Source organism: Radiomyces spectabilis (assembly GCF_025331425.1).
Source record: "Radiomyces spectabilis strain NRRL 2753 chromosome Unknown BYT42scaffold_11, whole genome shotgun sequence".
NCBI lineage: Eukaryota > Fungi > Mucoromycota > Mucoromycetes > Mucorales > Radiomycetaceae > Radiomyces > Radiomyces spectabilis.
Window position 1 is genome coordinate 1,250,309 of NW_026251936.1, and position 18,258 is coordinate 1,268,566.

General features: G+C 43.3%; 6 protein-coding genes across 6 annotated transcripts; 4 read left to right on the forward strand and 2 right to left on the reverse strand.

Moving 5' to 3' along the window:
* Positions 1 to 964: 964 nt before the first annotated feature.
* On the forward strand, positions 965 to 1,360 carry BYT42DRAFT_472203 (uncharacterized protein; the record flags this gene model as incomplete). Its single annotated transcript, XM_051563571.1, has 2 exons — positions 965 to 1,151; positions 1,179 to 1,360. Coding segments are annotated over 2 exons (369 nt in total), but the record flags the coding sequence as incomplete, so codon positions are not given.
* Positions 1,361 to 1,801: 441 nt separating this feature from the next.
* Positions 1,802 to 4,819, reverse strand: BYT42DRAFT_616846 (P-loop containing nucleoside triphosphate hydrolase protein; the record flags this gene model as incomplete). Its single annotated transcript, XM_051572117.1, has 13 exons — positions 1,802 to 1,872; positions 1,933 to 2,127; positions 2,188 to 2,253; positions 2,326 to 2,495; positions 2,555 to 2,656; positions 2,737 to 2,900; positions 2,954 to 3,081; positions 3,152 to 3,374; positions 3,437 to 3,510; positions 3,574 to 3,678; positions 3,741 to 3,857; positions 3,922 to 4,082; positions 4,143 to 4,819. 13 exons carry the CDS (start codon positions 4,817 to 4,819, stop codon positions 1,802 to 1,804), a joined length of 2,253 nt encoding a protein of 750 aa, XP_051420790.1.
* Positions 4,820 to 6,783: 1,964 nt separating this feature from the next.
* Positions 6,784 to 9,095, forward strand: BYT42DRAFT_581567 (pyruvate dehydrogenase complex dihydrolipoamide acetyltransferase). Its single transcript, XM_051569622.1, has 9 exons — positions 6,784 to 6,965; positions 7,055 to 7,131; positions 7,205 to 7,250; positions 7,334 to 7,511; positions 7,599 to 7,803; positions 7,876 to 7,904; positions 7,976 to 8,072; positions 8,138 to 8,486; positions 8,561 to 9,095. Exons 1-9 carry the CDS (start codon positions 6,832 to 6,834, stop codon positions 8,991 to 8,993), a joined length of 1,548 nt encoding a protein of 515 aa, XP_051420791.1. The 5' UTR covers positions 6,784 to 6,831; the 3' UTR covers positions 8,994 to 9,095.
* A 27-nt stretch (positions 9,096 to 9,122) lies between these two features.
* BYT42DRAFT_581571 (importin alpha protein) lies at positions 9,123 to 11,580 on the forward strand. Its single transcript, XM_051569623.1, has 5 exons — positions 9,123 to 9,459; positions 9,528 to 9,716; positions 9,779 to 9,910; positions 9,982 to 10,170; positions 10,313 to 11,580. Exons 1-5 carry the CDS (start codon positions 9,253 to 9,255, stop codon positions 11,186 to 11,188), a joined length of 1,593 nt encoding a protein of 530 aa, XP_051420792.1. The 5' UTR covers positions 9,123 to 9,252; the 3' UTR covers positions 11,189 to 11,580.
* A 4-nt stretch (positions 11,581 to 11,584) lies between these two features.
* BYT42DRAFT_581574 (uncharacterized protein) lies at positions 11,585 to 14,235 on the forward strand. The gene is made up of 2 exons (XM_051569624.1): positions 11,585 to 11,883; positions 11,991 to 14,235. The coding sequence occupies exons 1-2, from the start codon at positions 11,826 to 11,828 to the stop codon at positions 14,123 to 14,125; spliced, it is 2,193 nt and encodes a 730-aa protein (XP_051420793.1). The 5' UTR covers positions 11,585 to 11,825; the 3' UTR covers positions 14,126 to 14,235.
* On the reverse strand, positions 14,236 to 15,877 carry BYT42DRAFT_581575 (uncharacterized protein). The gene has a single exon (XM_051569625.1). It carries the CDS (start codon positions 15,810 to 15,812, stop codon positions 14,286 to 14,288), a length of 1,527 nt encoding a protein of 508 aa, XP_051420794.1. The 5' UTR covers positions 15,813 to 15,877; the 3' UTR covers positions 14,236 to 14,285.
* Positions 15,878 to 18,258: the final 2,381 nt, after the last annotated feature.

An 18,258-nucleotide genomic window follows, 5' to 3' on the forward strand; every position in this document is an offset into this window, starting at 1 on the left:
GGTAAGATGATCAAGACGTTTCTCGATGAAATCTTTCATCCTCAAGATCTGTTCGTGAAGTTTACACCGAGAAGACTATATCATACTACGGCATCATGGACATAGCCTTTAAATACACCAAAAACTTCAAATATAAAAGCACTGTAGCTTTCGCACGATGGTGGAAGGTGCACGACGTCGCTTTCCTGGATGCCGACTCCTCATACTTTGATGGGCATGAAAGACCAGACGTTGTGGCATACCGCAAAGAATGGGCAGGAAGAATGGTGCGCCGGTTCAAATCCATGGACGATTATGCTGATGATGATGTCGAAGAAGTCGTGGAGCCGTCGTCGGCCGAAGGTTGTAAAAAGACGGTAATCGTTACCCACGATGAATCCATCTTCTACGCAAATGACCGGAAAGAGAATGGATGGTTCCTCACCGGAGGATCCCAAATCCGCCCCAAGGGTCAAGGCCTCGCCATAATGGTCAGTGCGTTCCAATGTGCCTGCCACGGTACCATGCATTACGGAGATGTTACGTCAAATGTTCGATCCTGGAACAAATCGCCGTGGATTTTGGACCTATGAACACCTTGTTCGCCATTGAGGGAAGAAGCCATCCCGATATTCAAAGCACTTCATCCCAATTGTATGGGCATCTTCCTCTTCGACCAGTCGTCAAACCATACCGCCTTTGCTCATGTGCCCTCGTAGCCAGCCGTATGACTCTTTCGCCGAAGATACACGATCCAAAAAAGGATAAGTATACCTTTAAAGAAACGCGGTACTTCGGTACGTCAGAAAATCGGTGCAAAGTGCAAAGTTTTTACAAGTCAAGGAGAAAAGACGTTGAAAACGGTTCAGTGAAGCGGTGGAAGAATTCAAAGGCATCAAAAGAATCTTGCAAGAACGTGGCCTTTGGAAGGATATCGATGATTCGCCTGGCAAAGAGGCCGAAAGTGGCGGTTGCGTTGTCAACCAACGTTGTCAGTTGCTGTGCGCAGCATTGTTCAGCTGCCCAAGATGACTTCAAATTCCAGATGTCCGCACTGCAAGAATGTCTCCTGGAGAACGATTTGCTCATTGACCTTTATTCCAAATATAATTGCGAGGGCAACTGGATCGAGCGCCACTGGGCCGATGACAAGCGCGACGTAAGAGCAAATTGTGACTAATTCGTTCAATGGGCTCAAGCATCGACTTCTAATTGCTCTGGAGAAGGCATCTCCGGCCAACCAACCTCCACTTTCATTCGACGATACTTCAAGCGTTGTAAACGCTACATTGAGGCATACAACCTCGGAATGGATGGATGGGCAGCTGATGAAGAAGTTAAAAAGTTCACCCATCGCACCTATACCTCCCGCCGCCGTCTGGGCGTCAATCAATAAAACTGCAGTCTATGTTGACATTAAAATATCTTTTGGTTGTTTAAAATATGAAATTGAAACAAATAGTAAAAGTTGTGTTCGCACCATACGCAACACAATGATTTCAAGTGATCAAAATGAGAATAAAAGTGGCTGACCCACATAGGATAGGGAAACAGTGTGGAAAGAAGCGCTTAAAGATGATTCTAATTTATGCAAGGTGTGTCTGTAGAAATGCTATTTTACAATAAGGTTTTGCAAGCCTTATTTCATGTGAGAAATATACTGAAAAACGTAGGAGACGATGTTTTTTCCAGCTTCAGATTGTAAGATTGGATCAGGCAAGCGCAACAGATCCTTATTATAGTGATCCCAACTATCAAGAAGAGACGGTCTCCGTGTCAGCAATTTATACATATAGATGAATCACAAACAAATTTTGAAAGCTTACGTGCTAGCATCTCCGTAGTTCATATTCTGTGAGGGTGTATGTTGTTTGCCTTGAATGCAGCGTTTGCCTTGTAGAGTCTCAAATTAGGTTTTTGAGCAAGTCCACGTTGTTTCTTATAGTTACTTACATTTGAATGTATCATGAGTTTCGCACTCGCTTGCTGTATTCAATTGGAAAAGCTGACGCATGTCTGCAAGTGAAAAGTGGCGTTCGGTATCAGTGGCTTCGTCGACTACACAATTGGATAACGACTGCTTGTGGGATTGTCGCTGGAAAATTTTTTCCTCAATTGTGCCGGCACCGATGAAGCGATAAATAAAGCCTTCAGGGAATAGAAAATGTCAGTGTTGATGTAAGAATAATTCATAGCTCGCAAACTCACAATCTTTGCGTTGCCCGTCTCGCCACACACGGGCCAACGCTTGTTGATCGGCTGCAGGATTCCAATCTATCGATACAAAAAGCGCCCTTCATTAGAATTTTGTCAAAATTTCAGATGGGTTTGATGTCGTATTTTTACCTGGATCAAATAATACCAGACGATTGGCGCCAATCAAATTTAATCCACAACCACCTGCTTTGCTGCTCAGTAGAAATACAAATTCATCTCCTTCTGGGTCATTGAAACGATCGACAAGTTTCTGCCGTTTTTGAATATTCATCGACCCATCCAATCGGAGAACGCCATATCTACAACGACCGAGTGAGCAATAACAAGGTGAGGGGTAACTTCAAATTCACTGGCTTACTGTTTTTGTCGGCAAAAAGCTTCAAATACATCCAGTGTTTGGGTATAGTTACTGACGAGTACGATTTTATCATTTGTTTCGTTCTTGATTCTGGCCAGCATTCTATGGTTATTGCGATTATTAGTGGACAGGCATTTCCTCGCTCTGGACAATAACTGTAAATTGCAAGATAAAAGACGTACCGATCCAGGACCATGAATTTTCCAGAATATGACGAATTGACAGTAAAGGATTTGTGGTTGCTTCCTTGATAATTGGGAGGCAGAATACGTTCGGATCCTTCAAGTTCATTGGGCAAATCAAGCAATGCAGGATGGTTGCACAGTTTCTTGAGCATGGTGATGGCCTACGACAGACATAAACATACGGTCTTAATAGTGCAAGCAGAAATGTATATACCTTGAGCGGTTGACTGCCTTGTCCTCGCAGTAAACCTCGGATCTCGGGAGAAGTCAGAAATATGTTGTAAAGTTCTTGCTGTAGCGGCGCAAGTTTGCAAAAGACGACATGTTCGTATTTCACAGGAACTAGAAAAGAACAAGGGCTAACGGTAAGTTTCCAAATCAATATTTGCCAACCGTAACGCAAAGTACTCACGGTATTTGCTGAGGATATCGTTTGTGCGACGAATGGTGAACTTGGATACAATGGCCCAAAATTCGGCCACCTTTTCGTCACTAATTTGGCGCTCTTTATCGGAGGCATCCGCGTCGCGACCGCGAAGAATAGGATTTTCATAATTTTTACGGAACTCGTTGGTGGTACCAAGCAAACCTGGGTTCGCAAAATCAAGAAGGGAATAATATTCACTTAAATCGTTCTATAAAAGAAGAAAAAGGTTACCAGCATGAACAAGGCCGTGAGTTTTCCTCCATATCTTACCTGAATTGGTGTTCCTGAAAGAATGACTCGTCGTCGTACTTGCAAACTGTTCAATTCCTGGAACAGGAGAGAAGCTAAAGCGAAAATATGAGATCAGCTTAAACCTTAAAAAATACATCCAATCTGACTCTGCTTACCTCCATTTTTCAGTCGATGGCCTTCATCACAAAGTAAAAGGCCAACAGGACATTTTTTCAAGTACTTTGTATAGGAGCGCAGGGTTTCATATGAAATAATGAGGACTAGCGGCGAATATATCGATTCAGTCGTTGTTTCCTTTTTCTCGGTTAGTGTTACACAATACCTGGATTGACGAGCTGTCCTTGGGCTGCAGCCCATCGCTTGATAGCACTAATCTTTTCTTTGCTGCCAGCATTGTCGATCGTTAAAGGGCGGACACGCGTTTCACCGAGCCATTTGACTAAGTAAAAAGAGTGAGCATTGTTTTAACGTATTACGATATAATTCTCTGGCAGAGTACATACCAAACTCGTTCGCCCAGTTACGAACAAGACTTGATGGACAAGTAATGATGGCTTTGTTAATGGTAGGTTTGCCCAACTCGCCGGACTGACGCAAAAGGGTCCATACGAGGGAAATGCACTGAAGAGTCTTTCCTAGACCCATTTCATCGGCCATGATACACCTAATTAGGAAGAAAGTAAGGATGGTTGCAAGGAGACTGGCGATGATGTAGCATACTTACCCATATGCATTTGGATCGACTTTGCCGGTCGTGCATCGGAATAAAAATTTGACACCATCAATTTGATGCGGCCGCAGCACTTTGGCAAGTACAGGGTCGACGACGACGTGAACTTTCTTTGTCTCTTGCTTCTTCAGACCAAGGATGTCAGAGAGACTTTTCTCTCGTTTACCGGTGGAAGCTTTCTTTTCGTCCTGTTCTGTGGGTTCGGGAACTTCTTCTTCGGCAGGGTCCCATAAAACCAAAGCATTTTCGGCGGTATGATCGTGAAGTGCGCGTAAGACGCCGGCGCGACGTCGCATACCAAGCGTGCGACGTACACCGAATGAAGAGTCATCGACAGACTGGCTTCCGTTGATGCTGCTTGGGATTTTGAATTTTTTGTTGAGAACCGATAAAGGATCGTAATGTTTAGGTAAGCGAGCTAGAGGTTGGTAGCAGCGTGCAGAGGCGTTGGATAGATCGCCTAATATTTTGCGAACAGCTTCATTTGCCTTTTGTCGTTTGGCATCGTGCTCATCGAAATCCGAGTCGGTCTCGTCATCGATCGAAGCCTCAACACGGTACGATGCGACAGTACGTTTTCTCTTGGGACGATCAGGTTTAACAGAAGCTTCCAATTGCTGTTTCTCTCGTTGTTCTTGCAGAATAAGTGTTTTTGGCTTTTTCAAAATCATGAAATATAAGAGTGGAAACTAAAGCGAAGGTGGGGTTGCCGCAGCTTCACCAAACTGATTTCAAACGGGCCCTTTTTTTTTTTCAAGGAACGTCACGATGCCAACATGCATTTGGAAAAATTGCCGCAATTTGATTGGACCCCGCGAAAATGGGTTTACGCGCAACTTGTTGAATGGTTTTTGATCAACGTTAGTGTTTCTGATCTGTTGTTCGCTGATTCTGTATTTTTTTGTGCTCCACTCAGGAATTATTATTTTGGAACCGAATAACATGACTGAGATCGATGACACGCAGTTTTTCGCGTCAAAGTGTTATTTCTGTTAACGTGACACAAAATCGAAAATGTTCAACGCGCAAGGGGGAAAATTGATCGTTGCGCGTCTCGTTCGTGATTATCATCGATCACATCTGCTTTAAATTAACATTACTATAGCAATAATATCCAATGAGTTTAGAGAGCAAAACAACAACAATATAGTAATTAAAAACTTACACTCTTGGTCGAATCTCTGATATCTCCAGAATATGCTCGATGTGTTGTGTCGTGTTAACTGTCCATTTGTCCGCGGGTAGCCTAATCAGAGCGATGCGAGCTCTTTGAAACACATTGTCGAGGTTCAGAGCCGAAGATAACCTTATTGCTTTCCCTTAGGTTTATAAAAGGGTCATATACGCACGCGATGAATGTTTTTGCAATCGGTGATTTTTGGCCTTTGGTTCTTTTTTTTTTTTTTTTTGGCTTAACTTTTGCCGATTGTTTACGCTTTGCTTTAGCCCCAATGTATAAAAGTATCAGAACAAGAGGCTAAAGGAATTAGGAAACAAAGGTCACATACCTGATCAAGGATTTTGGTTGCGTGAAGAGTACATCGATGATCGACTGCTTGCGTGACCTGACTGACCACATACATTACATGTCACTAGCCAAACAAGGATGTCCATGCCAAATCGATAAAAAAAAAAAGGTTCCTCCTCGAATTCTACTCTGCTTTGACTTTGGGATCCATGCCTTCCATCTCTTTCTATTGGATGAGATCTTGAAACGAACGACCTTGATAAAGTGGGCGCTCGTTTCTCAAATTCTTCTGATGCAGGGATTTGCGTAGATAAGTCGCCGTCCGTAAAATTCTATTGGGAAGTCGAGGAAGAGCTAGAGTTTGGATTCACAAGCATAAGAAGTGGAAATATGGTTGAAGAGCGTATGTAGATTTTTTCTGTGGTCAGCGCCCGATTTTTAACGTGCTCGCTGTGAGTGTTGCTATAGCGTTGCTATTTGGGCTCCCAAAATGTGCGCAGTAACATCACTAGCCAACCCAAACCTGGATTCCTGGATTTATTCGGGTCACATACAGGTGATGCGCCATTTGAAAACTCAAAAAAACGTCATGTAAAATATCTTTGACTTTCCGAAACTCAACGCTTTTCAATCATTGGCTTTTTGATTGAATGAGATAACTTCTGAGTGCGTATTCTGTAGGTTTAGTCTGTATCCTTTGCGAATTAGAGCAAAAGCAAGAGGTGATATGAATCACTTGGATTCCTTGCCAATCGAACCGAATATATTGATCCCTTTTTATCATCAAAACACATCCACAGCAGGCATATCGTTCTCTATTTTGATTGGACAGATTAAAATGATTGGCCCAAGCCGGGGCATTTCGTCAAAAAGCGTATGGAAATGTGCCGTAGAAGATCGACTTCCGACGGACATTACGCTTACTGCTTCATTGCAAAATATCTTGGCCGGCTTCGTTTGCAGTGTGATACAACCCATGAGTGGATGGCGATATATGGCTGCCTGCCGTGTCCGAATGGTGCCCCGGACTTTCGAAATCTCTTCGCCGAAGATAGGAATGCTCGCTCCGAAAGAAAACAAAAAACAAAAATTATACCGTCACAAAAAGTTTTGGGGTATTATACTTCGAGACCAAATTTTTTTTTCCCACTTTTTTCCACTGTCTCTCCTGGGTTTACCAGTCCTCTCTTTCAGTTCCTCATTCATTTTAATCGAATGTCCTCTGCCAGACGTCAGTTGTTCCGTGCCGCCTGCGGCCTCTCTTCTTCCGCACGCCTTTCGGCTGCCAGAACCTCGGTTAGAGCCGTTCCCCTCTTGAACAGCTCCGTACGTGCTTTCTCTGCTACTAGGTAAACCAACGCAGAAACGTGACATTAGCGTCGACAAATCCCACAAAGAAATACGCTTGTCTAAAACTAATGTCCTTCCTCGCCAATAGCAACTCCAAATTCACCGCTCTTCGCGCTATGGTCAACTTGAACAACGAAAAGGATATCCGTTTCTACAGCTCCAAGTGTGAGTTGTCAGACTGTGTTTATTTGTTTCTGGATGAAGATGTTGACATGGAAATTTTTATGGCGTTATCTAGCTTTCCCTTCGCACAACGTCATTGCCATGCCTGCTCTTTCGCCTACGTAAGTATATTTTTCCGCTCGCCTGATTCATCGCGTGTAGAGTATCAATAAGCAATTGGACTGATCTCACGAATTTTATACAGTATGACTGCTGGTGGTATTGGTGCTTTCCAGAAGAAGGTTGGCGATGAAATGCAGCCTGGTGATGTCCTTTTGGAAATCGAAACCGATAAGGCCCAGATGGACTTTGAGTGCCAGGAGGAAGGTTTCATTGCCAAGTTCCTCGTTCAGGAAGGTGATAAGGATGTTCCCGTCGGCAAGGTTAGATCAAAGTTCTGAAAGAAAAAAAAAAAATTCAAAGAGGGAAGATAATGCACGGATTCTAAGATTATGATTGCCATCTACTAGCCCATTGCTATTCTTGTCGAAGATGAGGGTGATGTTGCCGCTTTCGAAAACTTCACTTTGGAGGATGCTTCCTCTGGCCAACCCGCCAAGGAAGAATCTCCTGCAACCAAGGAATCGCCCGCTGAAGCCGAGGAAGCCGCTCCTGCTGCTCCTGGCGCTACCGCTGCCGCTCCCGCTGCTTCTTCCGCCAGCGCTGCTAGTGGTGGTAAGAGAAATGAATAATCTTTGTGGTGGATGATGAATGAGCGATCTGATGCGTTTCTTGGTTTTATAATAGATCGCATCAAGGCTAGCCCCTTGGCTCAAGTAAGATTTCAGTAGACCATGACACGATATGCGACGAACAAAAAACAAATTAACCGCGCTTTTTGGAATAGAAAATGGCCAACGAACGTAACATTGATCTTTCCCAAGTTCAGGGTACCGGTCCCAACGGCCGAATTGTGAAGTCTGATATTGAGGGCTTCAAGGGTGGTATGTTTCTAACTATATTTGAAATGCCTTTTGAATTTGTTGGATACTGACGGTTTACAATGTAGCTCCCGCTGCTGCTCAAACTCAGGCTGCTCCTAAGGCTGCTGCTCAACCTGCTCCCGCTGCTTACACTCCTCAGGGTGCGGCTGGTGATGCCTTCACTGACATCCCTACTTCCAATATGAGAAAGATCATCGGTTCTCGCTTGCAAGAATCCAAGCAGACCGTTCCTCACTACTACTTGACTGTTGAGATCGGCATGGACAAGGTGAACAAGTTGCGCCAGGTCTTGAACAACTCTGCCGAGGGCAAGTACAAGTTGTCTGTCAACGATTTCATCGTCAAGGCTTCTGCCCTCAGTTTGAAGAAGGTTCCCGAAGTCAACGCCGCATGGCAGGGTGATTTCATCAGACAGTAAGTTTCAATGATATTTTTACTGTTTGAGTAAAAAAAAAAAGAAATCCTTAAAATTTTCATCATTTTTCTAGATACAACACTGCTGATGTCTGTGTTGCTGTTGCCACCCCCACCGGTTTGATCACTCCTATTGTGGCCAATGCCGAATCCAAGGGCTTGTCTTCCATTTCCGCTCAGGTTAAGGATATGGCCACCCGTGCCCGCAACGGTAAGCTGGCACCTCACGAATATCAGGGTGGTTCCTTCACCATCTCCAACTTGGGCATGTTCGGCATCAAGCACTTCACTGCTATCATCAACCCCCCTCAATCTTGCATTCTCGCCATTGGTGGTACTCAAAAGAAGGTGGTTGCCGATGAAACCCAGGAATCCGGTTTCGCTGTGCGTGACGTGATGGAAGTGACTTTGAGCGCTGACCATCGTGTTGTTGATGGCGCTGTTGGTGCTACTTGGTTGCAAGCATTCAAAGAGTACATGGAAAATCCTCTTAAGATGATGCTGTAAATAGCCTAAAAAATTATTATCTCTTACACCATGTTTTTTGTTATTTTCTTTGCCTACACACAACACACATATAAATCAATAAATGCTCTCTCAATCCTGTAACTACTGCAGCTTGTCAAAATTTTTGCCCATTTTTTTACGTGCAGTTGCAATTTTTTTGTAATTGTTTTTTTTCATTAAGCTTCTGAATTTCAATCACTTTTTCTGTTTTTTTCTTTTTAAATTTTTTTTCCTCTTGTAACTTGCATTTGGGTCAATCATGGACTCTACAGCTGATCCTCGTCGCGGTACCTACAAAGGCCGTAGTCAATTCAAACCTGAAGAGATTCGACGTCGTCGCGAAACTGCTCAGGTGGAAATTCGAAAGCAAAAGAAAGAAGAGAATCTAGCCAAGAGAAGAAATTTTGACAATTTGCCTGACGATTCTGATGATGAAGTCGATGATATTGCCAACTTAGATTCCCAGGTGAGGTTTTCATGTTGTTATTTTCTGATAATTGGGTGTCTGATTAACCGGTATATTTGTATAACTAGTTGATGGAAGTGTTGCCTGGCATGGTGCAAGGTGTCTATTCCAACGACGTTGAACTTCAATTGATGACGACCACTCAATTCAGAAAGCTACTATCCAAGGAAAAGAATCCTCCCATTGAACAAGTCATTGCGTGCGGCGTGGTTCCTCGCTTTGTTGAATTCCTTCGTTCATCTCATACCTCTCTTCAAGTAAGTGAATCCTGACTGCTTCATGTTAAAGAATCTTCATGAACATGTTCATTTTATAATAGTTCGAAGCTGCATGGGCTTTGACCAATATCGCTTCTGGTTCTTCCCAACAAACTCAGAAAGTGCTTGAAGCTGGAGCTGTTCCTTTGTTTATCGAGTTGTTGAGCAGCCCAGAACCCGAAGTGCAAGAACAGGTACTACTTTGACTTCTTTTTAAAAATAATTGTCGTATCAAGCAAAAACTGACTTCTGTTGTGAATGATAGGCTGTTTGGGCTCTTGGCAACATTGCTGGTGACAGTCCTCGATGCCGTGATTTTGTTCTCGAACAAGGTGCTGTGCCATCCTTGTTGGCCATCTTTGAAAGCAATGCCAAGTTATCCATGTTACGAAACGCGACGTGGACACTTTCCAACTTTTGTCGCGGCAAGAATCCTCAACCCGATTGGCGATTGGTAATTGTCTTGTCACTATGTGTTTTGGCATGAGGGGAGATAAATAGGCGCGCGTGTGGGAAGAAAGATGACTAGCGTGAAAATGCCCTGTCCTTGAGAAACGCGAAAATACTAACATACCATTTTTTTTTGTTGTGTCCAGATTGCTCCTGCTTTGCAAGTGTTGGTGAAACTTGTGTACTCTCAAGATGAGGAGATTTTAATCGACACATGCTGGGCTTTATCCTATCTGTCTGACGGTTCGAATGATCGTATCCAGGCTGTTGTGGAATCTGGCGTATGCAGCCGTCTTGTGGAACTGTTGAGTCATCCATCGACTTCGGTGCAAACACCTGCATTGCGTTCCGTCGGCAATATTGTGACAGGCGACGACTCGCAGACCCAGGTGATCATTAACTGTGGCGCTATCAGTGCATTGCTGCATCTTTTGTCGACTCCCAAGGAGACGATTCGTAAAGAGACGTGTTGGACTATTTCAAATATTACGGCTGGCAACGCTACGCAAATTCAAGCGGTTATCGATGGCGGGTTAATTTCTCCTTTGATCGCTATTCTTGCTCACGGCGAGTTGAAGACGAAAAAGGAAGCTTGCTGGGCTATCTGCAATGCGACATCAGGTGGATTGAACCGACCTGAACAAATCAAGTACCTGGTGTCACAAGGCTGTATTAAGCCTCTTTGCGATATCCTGACATCGATGGATAACAAGATCATCATGGTGGCATTGGATGGTTTGGATAACCTCTTACGCGTGGGCGAAGTGGAGAAGCTCAACACGGCGGACGGATTGAACCCCTATGCCTTGCTTATCGAAGAATGTGGTGGTGTTGACTATATCCATGCTTTACAAACACATGATAACAGCGATATCTACAAGAAGGCATACCATGTGATCGACAAGTATTTCAGCGAAGACGACGACGAAGCCGATGCGGAAATGGCCCCCGATATGCAAAACGGTCAATTCAGCTTCCAGCAAGTACAAGCGCCTCAAGGAGGGTTTAACTTTGGACCTTAAGTGAATAAATACATGCATTCAGTACGTATACGTCTTTATTCATGGCCATTTTACCAACAAAAAAGTCACTGATCCCGAATCCAAAAGTGAAAAAAGATGAAACAGAAAAAATGAAATAACCCACTGTTGCATGAGTAAAAAAAAAAAAAGAAAAAAAAAATACAAAAGGTCGATGGAATTCTCTTAACTGTAATAGCTCTGTTCTAAATACGAATTTCTCTTTTTTTTCCATTTTCCCAAATTTCATGGTCATAATTGTAGCTTGATGAACAATTACAGAACAATCAGGGGAATGAGGAAAAAAAAAAAAAGGCAAGGAGGGAAATTATTTTTTTTCTTGTCACACCACTAAAAAACCCAAAAAAAAAAACATTTTTTTCCCCTTCCCTTTTGTGATTTTCAGTAAAATCGTTCCTTTTCTTTTGGTCTTTTTGTGGAAGTGCAAGTTGTGTGCTGTCCTGTGTACTATATATTTTTATCAATAACTTGTTCATATTCTACATACATCTTCAAGTTTCCGTAGCCGGTTTCCTACCTCCCTTCTTCTCTTTTCTCCCTATCCTCAGTATACACATAACCATCCATCTTCCCTACAGAAGGAAAGGCAACATATACTACACGTAAAAAAAGCCCAACCATGTCTTTATTGCTCACCAAGACATGTGAATATGCCATACTGGTAGCAATACAACAAGGTCTGCAGGAAAATCAGAAAAACAAAAATCCTATCTGAAACAAGCCCATTCTGCGAGCGTGGCTCTTAAAACATATCCACTGAACCACCACGTCTTCCCATTCATAGGTCGCAACTTTTCTCACAGCGCCGAACACGATATCTCCGTGCAAAGCAAACTGGAGTTGCTCTTACCCTCCTCCGTGGACGACCTCATTCCACCCACCACCGTTATTAGTACAGCGCCTGCTCCTATCGCTCGTGACGGTACAGTCTCATTCCATACAACACTCGCGTACCTAGTTTCGTCCAAGTTACTACATCGTCTACGTGCCAATGACGCCCACATCTCTCTCAATGTTGGCAAACTCGATCTCGAAGCCTCACGCCAAGTCATGGGCACCATGAAACTGCAATTATCTACTGCCAAAATGGTCGTTCAACGCAATGGTCCAAAACGCATGGAACAAGTAAATGAGTTTGTGGTGGATAAAGGCGTATGGCATTCGTTATCCAATCGCAAGGAGCAAATTAAAGCGGGTATATTTATCGTCGCCATGCGTGACAAGAAGCCTGCATTGTCAAGTATAGCAGACACGAAACTAATCAACCGGCCCACGAAACCATCGTCATCTCCTACTCCTTCAGTTCCCTACGTCAAGTATCGTGAACGGCAGTCGTTTGAACTAAAGAAGGAAACCGAGCAGGACAATCGTAGTACGGAAGGAGAAGATTTAGCATCGTCAGGCTTGGAATTACGATCCATGAGTGCATTGACCGATTCTCTTTTATTAAGTCCTTCAAGCAGTGGCGACGTGCCTCTGCTATTTTCCGAACCGTCTTTGCACACGCTTTTATCCACCCCTCCGCCTTCGGTCTCATTTGCTCGCAAATTCGATTCCGCTCGACGCCGTACTCGTAGTTCACGCCCCCAGTCCACCACCGCTTCCTCCTTTGTAGCTCAAAACATCTCCTTCAAGGACCTTTTGGCTACAGACAAACATCGTTCACAATCTTCCATGACCTGTAGACAAACCCCTCCTCTCCTACGCGCCAGATCAGCTGTGGAAACGGAAAAAGATATCTTGCGGGAGAAACGACGCTCCATCATTATGCCTACTACCGATTTTCTAGCGCCGAAAAGATCACCCGATCGCCTACGACGAGCACGATCCTTCATCGAATCATCCTCAGACAAACAGAGTCGCAGTGGTCAGAATCTCTCCGTGCAGTTTGATAGTCACAAATCTGCCTCTGATATTGACGTTGATCAACTTTCTACTGCATTGAACCACATCCGATTGCGTTCTACTTCCACCTCATCTCCAAAGCCGCAACGTCGACAACATCTCAGTCCTGAACCCATTCCATCATTTTCTCGCTGTCCACCCACATTGACCGAACAAAGTTTACGTTACCACCAAATCGGAAAAGGATTGTCAACCTATACCTTTTACTTCAATATCCTCCACACCGACAACCCACAGTCATTCTTAAAACGCCAGCGAACAGTCAATGGAAGACGAGGTATTCAGGGTAGAGCCTTTTTCAGTTACAATCTCCTTTCAACACACATCACATGCCCAGCGACGTCCTTATCGCCAAATCGTACCCCTTTGCCGGCCTGTTTCCGTCTTCGTGGACACCTTTACGACATTCAACAGTGGCTGGATAACTATGCGAAAATTGATATTTCTTTGGTGCTGGACAATACAGACGTCGACGGCGACAGTGGAACCGATATTTCGAATAGAAACTCTGAACAAGTGGATTTATCAGCAAAAGAAATCATTGGCGTGGCAAAAATACCTTTGGCTGGCGTGGCTTTCGATTCCACGTTACTCAGAGATAGCAATCATAATTTCTTTTATGAACGAAAACGACGACTCAGTCGAATCCTGACAGAGAGACGTTATCCCGTTTATGGCACCCATCAAGAACATATAGCGACAATGCAGAGACATCAGATTTCCACTATCACCGTCCAGTTGGGATTGGTGAGCGGATGGTGGACAGAGGAAGACGGCAGGGAGGATGAGGATCAAAAAAGGCACGGCGAGGATGAATCCCAATATCAAGGCTCAGCAGCGTCTTCTCCAAGACATGAATTACCAGGTGCGAAACGATCAAATATCTATCGAGATGAACCATGGGATTGGTTAAAGAAGAAAAAATCCAAATTGTATTCTACGACACTGTCTTCCTCCTCTTCGCCTTCTTTCGGGGACCGGAAAGTGCCTCATATACATATCATCGACTCATAATTCAGTAATATATAGTTCTTGGTTTTTTCTTTTTTCTATCTACAAACAAACAAAAAAACAACAACAGAAAACCACTTTACTTGTACAAAATGGAAATAATCCATTGATTGGTTTTGCTTTTAAATGTACTATACTTTATTTGCTAGTTTTACTTTATATATCATAAAGATGGCGGATGAACAATGGATTCTATCTTTTTTACAATTTCCTTCAGAGATGGCGATAGTTGCGCAAGTGTGTTGGCATGGTCAGGATGGATATGTTTGCGTAAACGATCCAGGCTAGCTAGCGCTGCGTCAAACTCAGCCAAAGTGGGGTATGATGAAGTCGATGAAAGCGGTGGTAAAGATATTGGTGGCAAACTTCGGTTATCCCGACAATCCAGAATAGGATCGAATCGATGCTGCCGTCGCTCTGAAGAAATCGGCGGTAGTGAGATAGAATCATGCTGCGAATCTAAGAAAGGAGAAGGGGAATTGTTGGATTGTAAGGGAGATGAATGCTGTCGAGATTGGGGAGTCATATCATTAGGCGGATATTGAGATAATTTGTCAAGGTGGGGCAAAAATGGTGTCGCGGCTGAGGGCGGTGTCCGCGGAGATGGACAAGTTACGGCCGATGCAGAATGTTCTTGGGAAGACGAAGAGGATGGAGCAGGTGGTGGCGGTGGTGGAGGTAGCGTGATGCCCACCGGACGAACAGGCTCTGTTACGTTGGGCAGATGGGTCATTGGCGCTGAACTTCGCTTGGGGATGATGTAGTCTTCAATGGCGGGGACAGGGAGAACCAAATTTTTTGAATGAACCGTGTCATCTAGGGACTTGGTGCCATTCACAACAAGATGCCGTTTTCCATTTTTCTCTATCATTTGCTTTGACCGTCGTTTTCGAGATACTTGCTGAACATCGTTGGTTTCGACATCGTAGCTGCTACTGGCTTCATCACTGCTGTTGGTTGGTGCCTTTTCCTCGAGGAGTTCATCCTGTTCTCGCGGATGTTCTTCTTCATTATCCGATGCTTCCACAACAATGACTCGCTTTCTACGCTTGATAACACTGCGTTTCATGCTTACGGGACGATGGACATTGTGTAATTTGTAATATAATCCGCATGCATTACAAATAGTATTTCCGGCTTCATCTCGTCGCCATAATGGTGTCGTTGTGGTTCGGCAATTGGCGCAAATGAGAGCATGACGATTGACTTGATGTTGATTGAAAGCGGGACAGCCAGCACAGGAAGATGATCCACCGGTTCCGTTACATTGACTGCCACCAGGGCAGGAACCGCTGGCGGGACCACTACCGCAATCCCCCGCAGTGGCCGCTGCTACTGCTTCAGCGGTCTTGCGAGCAGTGTTTCGTTTCAGCGTCGGTGGCCGTAAAGCATTTCGAGCTTTCAAATAGAGTCCACAAGCGTTGCAGATGGTATCGCCGTTGGGGGCTCGTCTCCATAAAGGCGTAGTTGTAGTTCCACAGTTAGCGCAGATAGTTGCTGATACTTCACTAATTTCTTTCTTCTTTTTGTCCTTCTCCTTATGATCACTGCCCGTTTCCGTCGATGATGAGCTTAACTGTGAATTCGTAGAAGAAGTTGAAGAGAAGAAAGGTCGTGACACCGATGTCGGTATAGAAGATATCGTTGTTGGTAGCGAATTGTGCAATGTATGTGATTGTGAGAGGGTCATACAGAAGCCTTTTTTATATCCTTCAATATTCAACTAAAAAAAAAGATGTTGTGAAATTAAAAAAAAAAAAAAAAAAAAAAAGTGAAGGGAATGATGGATTTTTGATTGTATATTTTGTATTGTAACTGATAACAGAACAGAGTCACAAGACGGCTCATTTTTCCGACTGGAAAAAAAATCGCTGCATGCAGAAAACGAAATATCTTCTTTTTCTCGGACATCCCACATCCGTAGAAAACTGATCAAAAATATCAAGCGCTCTTTCGCCATACGTTTTCTTTTACTATATCTTGTGCTTTATATTGATCTTGTCTTTTTGATGACTTGTGTTTGCTCAACTGCATCCTGTCTCATTGATTCAAAGTAGCGGATGTAACAATACATTAGATGGGCAGCATAACAAATGTGGCTAAATGTATCATCCCCGTTGCGTTATCCCTATTTACTTGGAGCAGTGTGACCACTGTGCTTGATAGAAAGGATGATTGCACTTTAAAATTGCGAACGTTAGTGGACAGGTTTGTGGAACTAAGATCAAACCTTGTGGATCAGCAACTAGAGAGTCTACATATTTTGGGCTCGGAACAACGGCAAGGCGTTTTTATCATTCCCCAGTTTTATCCGTCAATAAAGGCGTCATCGTCGATCTCTTTCGAAGAAGAAATCCCCTTTTTCCATATATACAACTTATTTTCCATAAAACGTGAAAACCATATCAGATTCAATATCCGAAACCGTGACTTGCCAAGACTAAGAGGAAAAAGTTACTTCGTTTTTGATTGGACATTGTTTCAAATCTCACTTGGTCCCCAGATTGATTGGCTGGGCTTCCATCTATGGAAGGAAACAAGGCCCACCTTTGGTTTTTGTAGGCACGTGATTGAAAAAGTCGTAACGCGGTTACTGCCCTGCACGGCATGCGAACTGTGCTCGCTGCTGAACGTCGATCCTCCTTTTTCATTCGAACGTAAATTTTTTAATAAGTATCACTGTCAATATTAATGCTTTTGATACTGCTGTCAGATCCTCGGCATTGGATGCCAGCGACCCTGATAAAGGAACTCAATAAGAACAAAATATTTGATCTACGCAAGATATAAAGTTGTTTTAGCAAATTAAGACGACGAAATTCCGGTTCTAATCAAGCTTCGGGAACATTATGTCTGTTGAGCGTCGAACTTCGGTTATCAGCAGGTCAATCGTACAGTTTAATTGAAAAACTCTGGGTAAAAATTTTTAAAAGAGGCAAGGTAATGTTGTTTTAAGTAATCAAATAAGAGAGAAAACCAAAGGACAAAGACACATACAAAAAGAAAAAAAAAAAGGTTGAAATCATAGTCACACTTACTCTTCTCTTGTACTTACAAAAAACTGTTGTCACCGCATTGCGGGAGCCGCCACCACACACCGCCAAGGCATGGGCTTTTTTCTTCAGTATTTTAAGCTACACAGTAGAAGCACACAAGAAGTAAGTGATTCGGCATAGCATTCAAAAAACAAAGGGGACTTGAGCACAAATACAGTACCTTTCAAAAAAGAAGTTTCTTTGTTGACCACAAAAAAAAAAAAAAAAAAAGTCTTCGGTGCGCAAGCTATTTGTGGAGGTTCAGTCGTTGATAGCACAGTTGTAGTCATCATGAGTATACGTACAGGATGGGTGATTTGAGCAAATGTTGATGAAAATGAGCAATAAAAAAATGGATGGCGCGATAGATGGATGGTTTTGCGCAAAAAAAAGAAAATAGATGTGCGATGAAGAGGAAATAAAATGGATGGAAGATGCGTCGTCTTTTATAGACATGAAAAAAGAGGCGATCCCTCGTACTGTAGCTAAAACCTTTATTGCCCAATAATGAAGCAGGAAGAAGACGCCATGTGTCTTTTCTCATCGCTTCACGTCATATTTATCCATTAATAAGAGAGTGTATGAAATAGCTGCATGAAGTAGTCTCAAGAAATGTTAGAGAGAGATCGATCGGGATGTCTTTATTCAAGTGTCTTATGTTGGCTGATCGGATACACAGGTACACATAACTTTGGTACAGACCTAATGGATAGTTCGTTAAACTATCTTTCAACTCGTATTATACATTTTATTGAAAGTAGAAGTCATGAAAAACATCGGTTGCAATAAAAGATAGTGGCTTCTAACGATGACAAAAGGCCAACCGTGCACACAATCCAATTGTATATGAGCTATTTGAAGCACCAACTTTGCAAATACGCAAAGCCTAAAGTATAATAATCGCAAGGTATGTAATATAGAGTACAGGATATAGTTGCTTGAATCAACTGTGGGGCCATCGTCATTGAGCAAGCGAAAGGGAAAACGTTAACGTTCGGAATCCAGATGTGTCAACCCCCAGGATACCAGGGTGTGAAGATAATCCATTACATATGGACTTGGACGTTTTACCCAAGAATGCAATCACATATGCCGAAACGG

Coding starts and splice junctions, on each gene's coding strand:
- BYT42DRAFT_581567 (XM_051569622.1), top strand. CDS start 6,832: ATGTCCTCTGCCAGACGTCAGTTGTTCCGTGCCGCCTGCGGCCTCTCT. Junction 6,966..7,054: donor CGTGCTTTCTCTGCTACTAG/GTAAACCAACGC, acceptor CCTCGCCAATAG/CAACTCCAAATTCACCGCTC. Junction 8,487..8,560: donor CAGGGTGATTTCATCAGACA/GTAAGTTTCAAT, acceptor TCATTTTTCTAG/ATACAACACTGCTGATGTCT.
- BYT42DRAFT_581571 (XM_051569623.1), top strand. CDS start 9,253: ATGGACTCTACAGCTGATCCTCGTCGCGGTACCTACAAAGGCCGTAGT. Junction 9,460..9,527: donor TTGCCAACTTAGATTCCCAG/GTGAGGTTTTCA, acceptor TTGTATAACTAG/TTGATGGAAGTGTTGCCTGG. Junction 9,911..9,981: donor AACCCGAAGTGCAAGAACAG/GTACTACTTTGA, acceptor TGTGAATGATAG/GCTGTTTGGGCTCTTGGCAA.
- BYT42DRAFT_581574 (XM_051569624.1), top strand. CDS start 11,826: ATGTCTTTATTGCTCACCAAGACATGTGAATATGCCATACTGGTAGCA. Junction 11,884..11,990: donor ACTGGTAGCAATACAACAAG/GTCTGCAGGAAA, acceptor TCCCATTCATAG/GTCGCAACTTTTCTCACAGC.
- BYT42DRAFT_581575 (XM_051569625.1), bottom strand. CDS start 15,812: ATGACCCTCTCACAATCACATACATTGCACAATTCGCTACCAACAACG.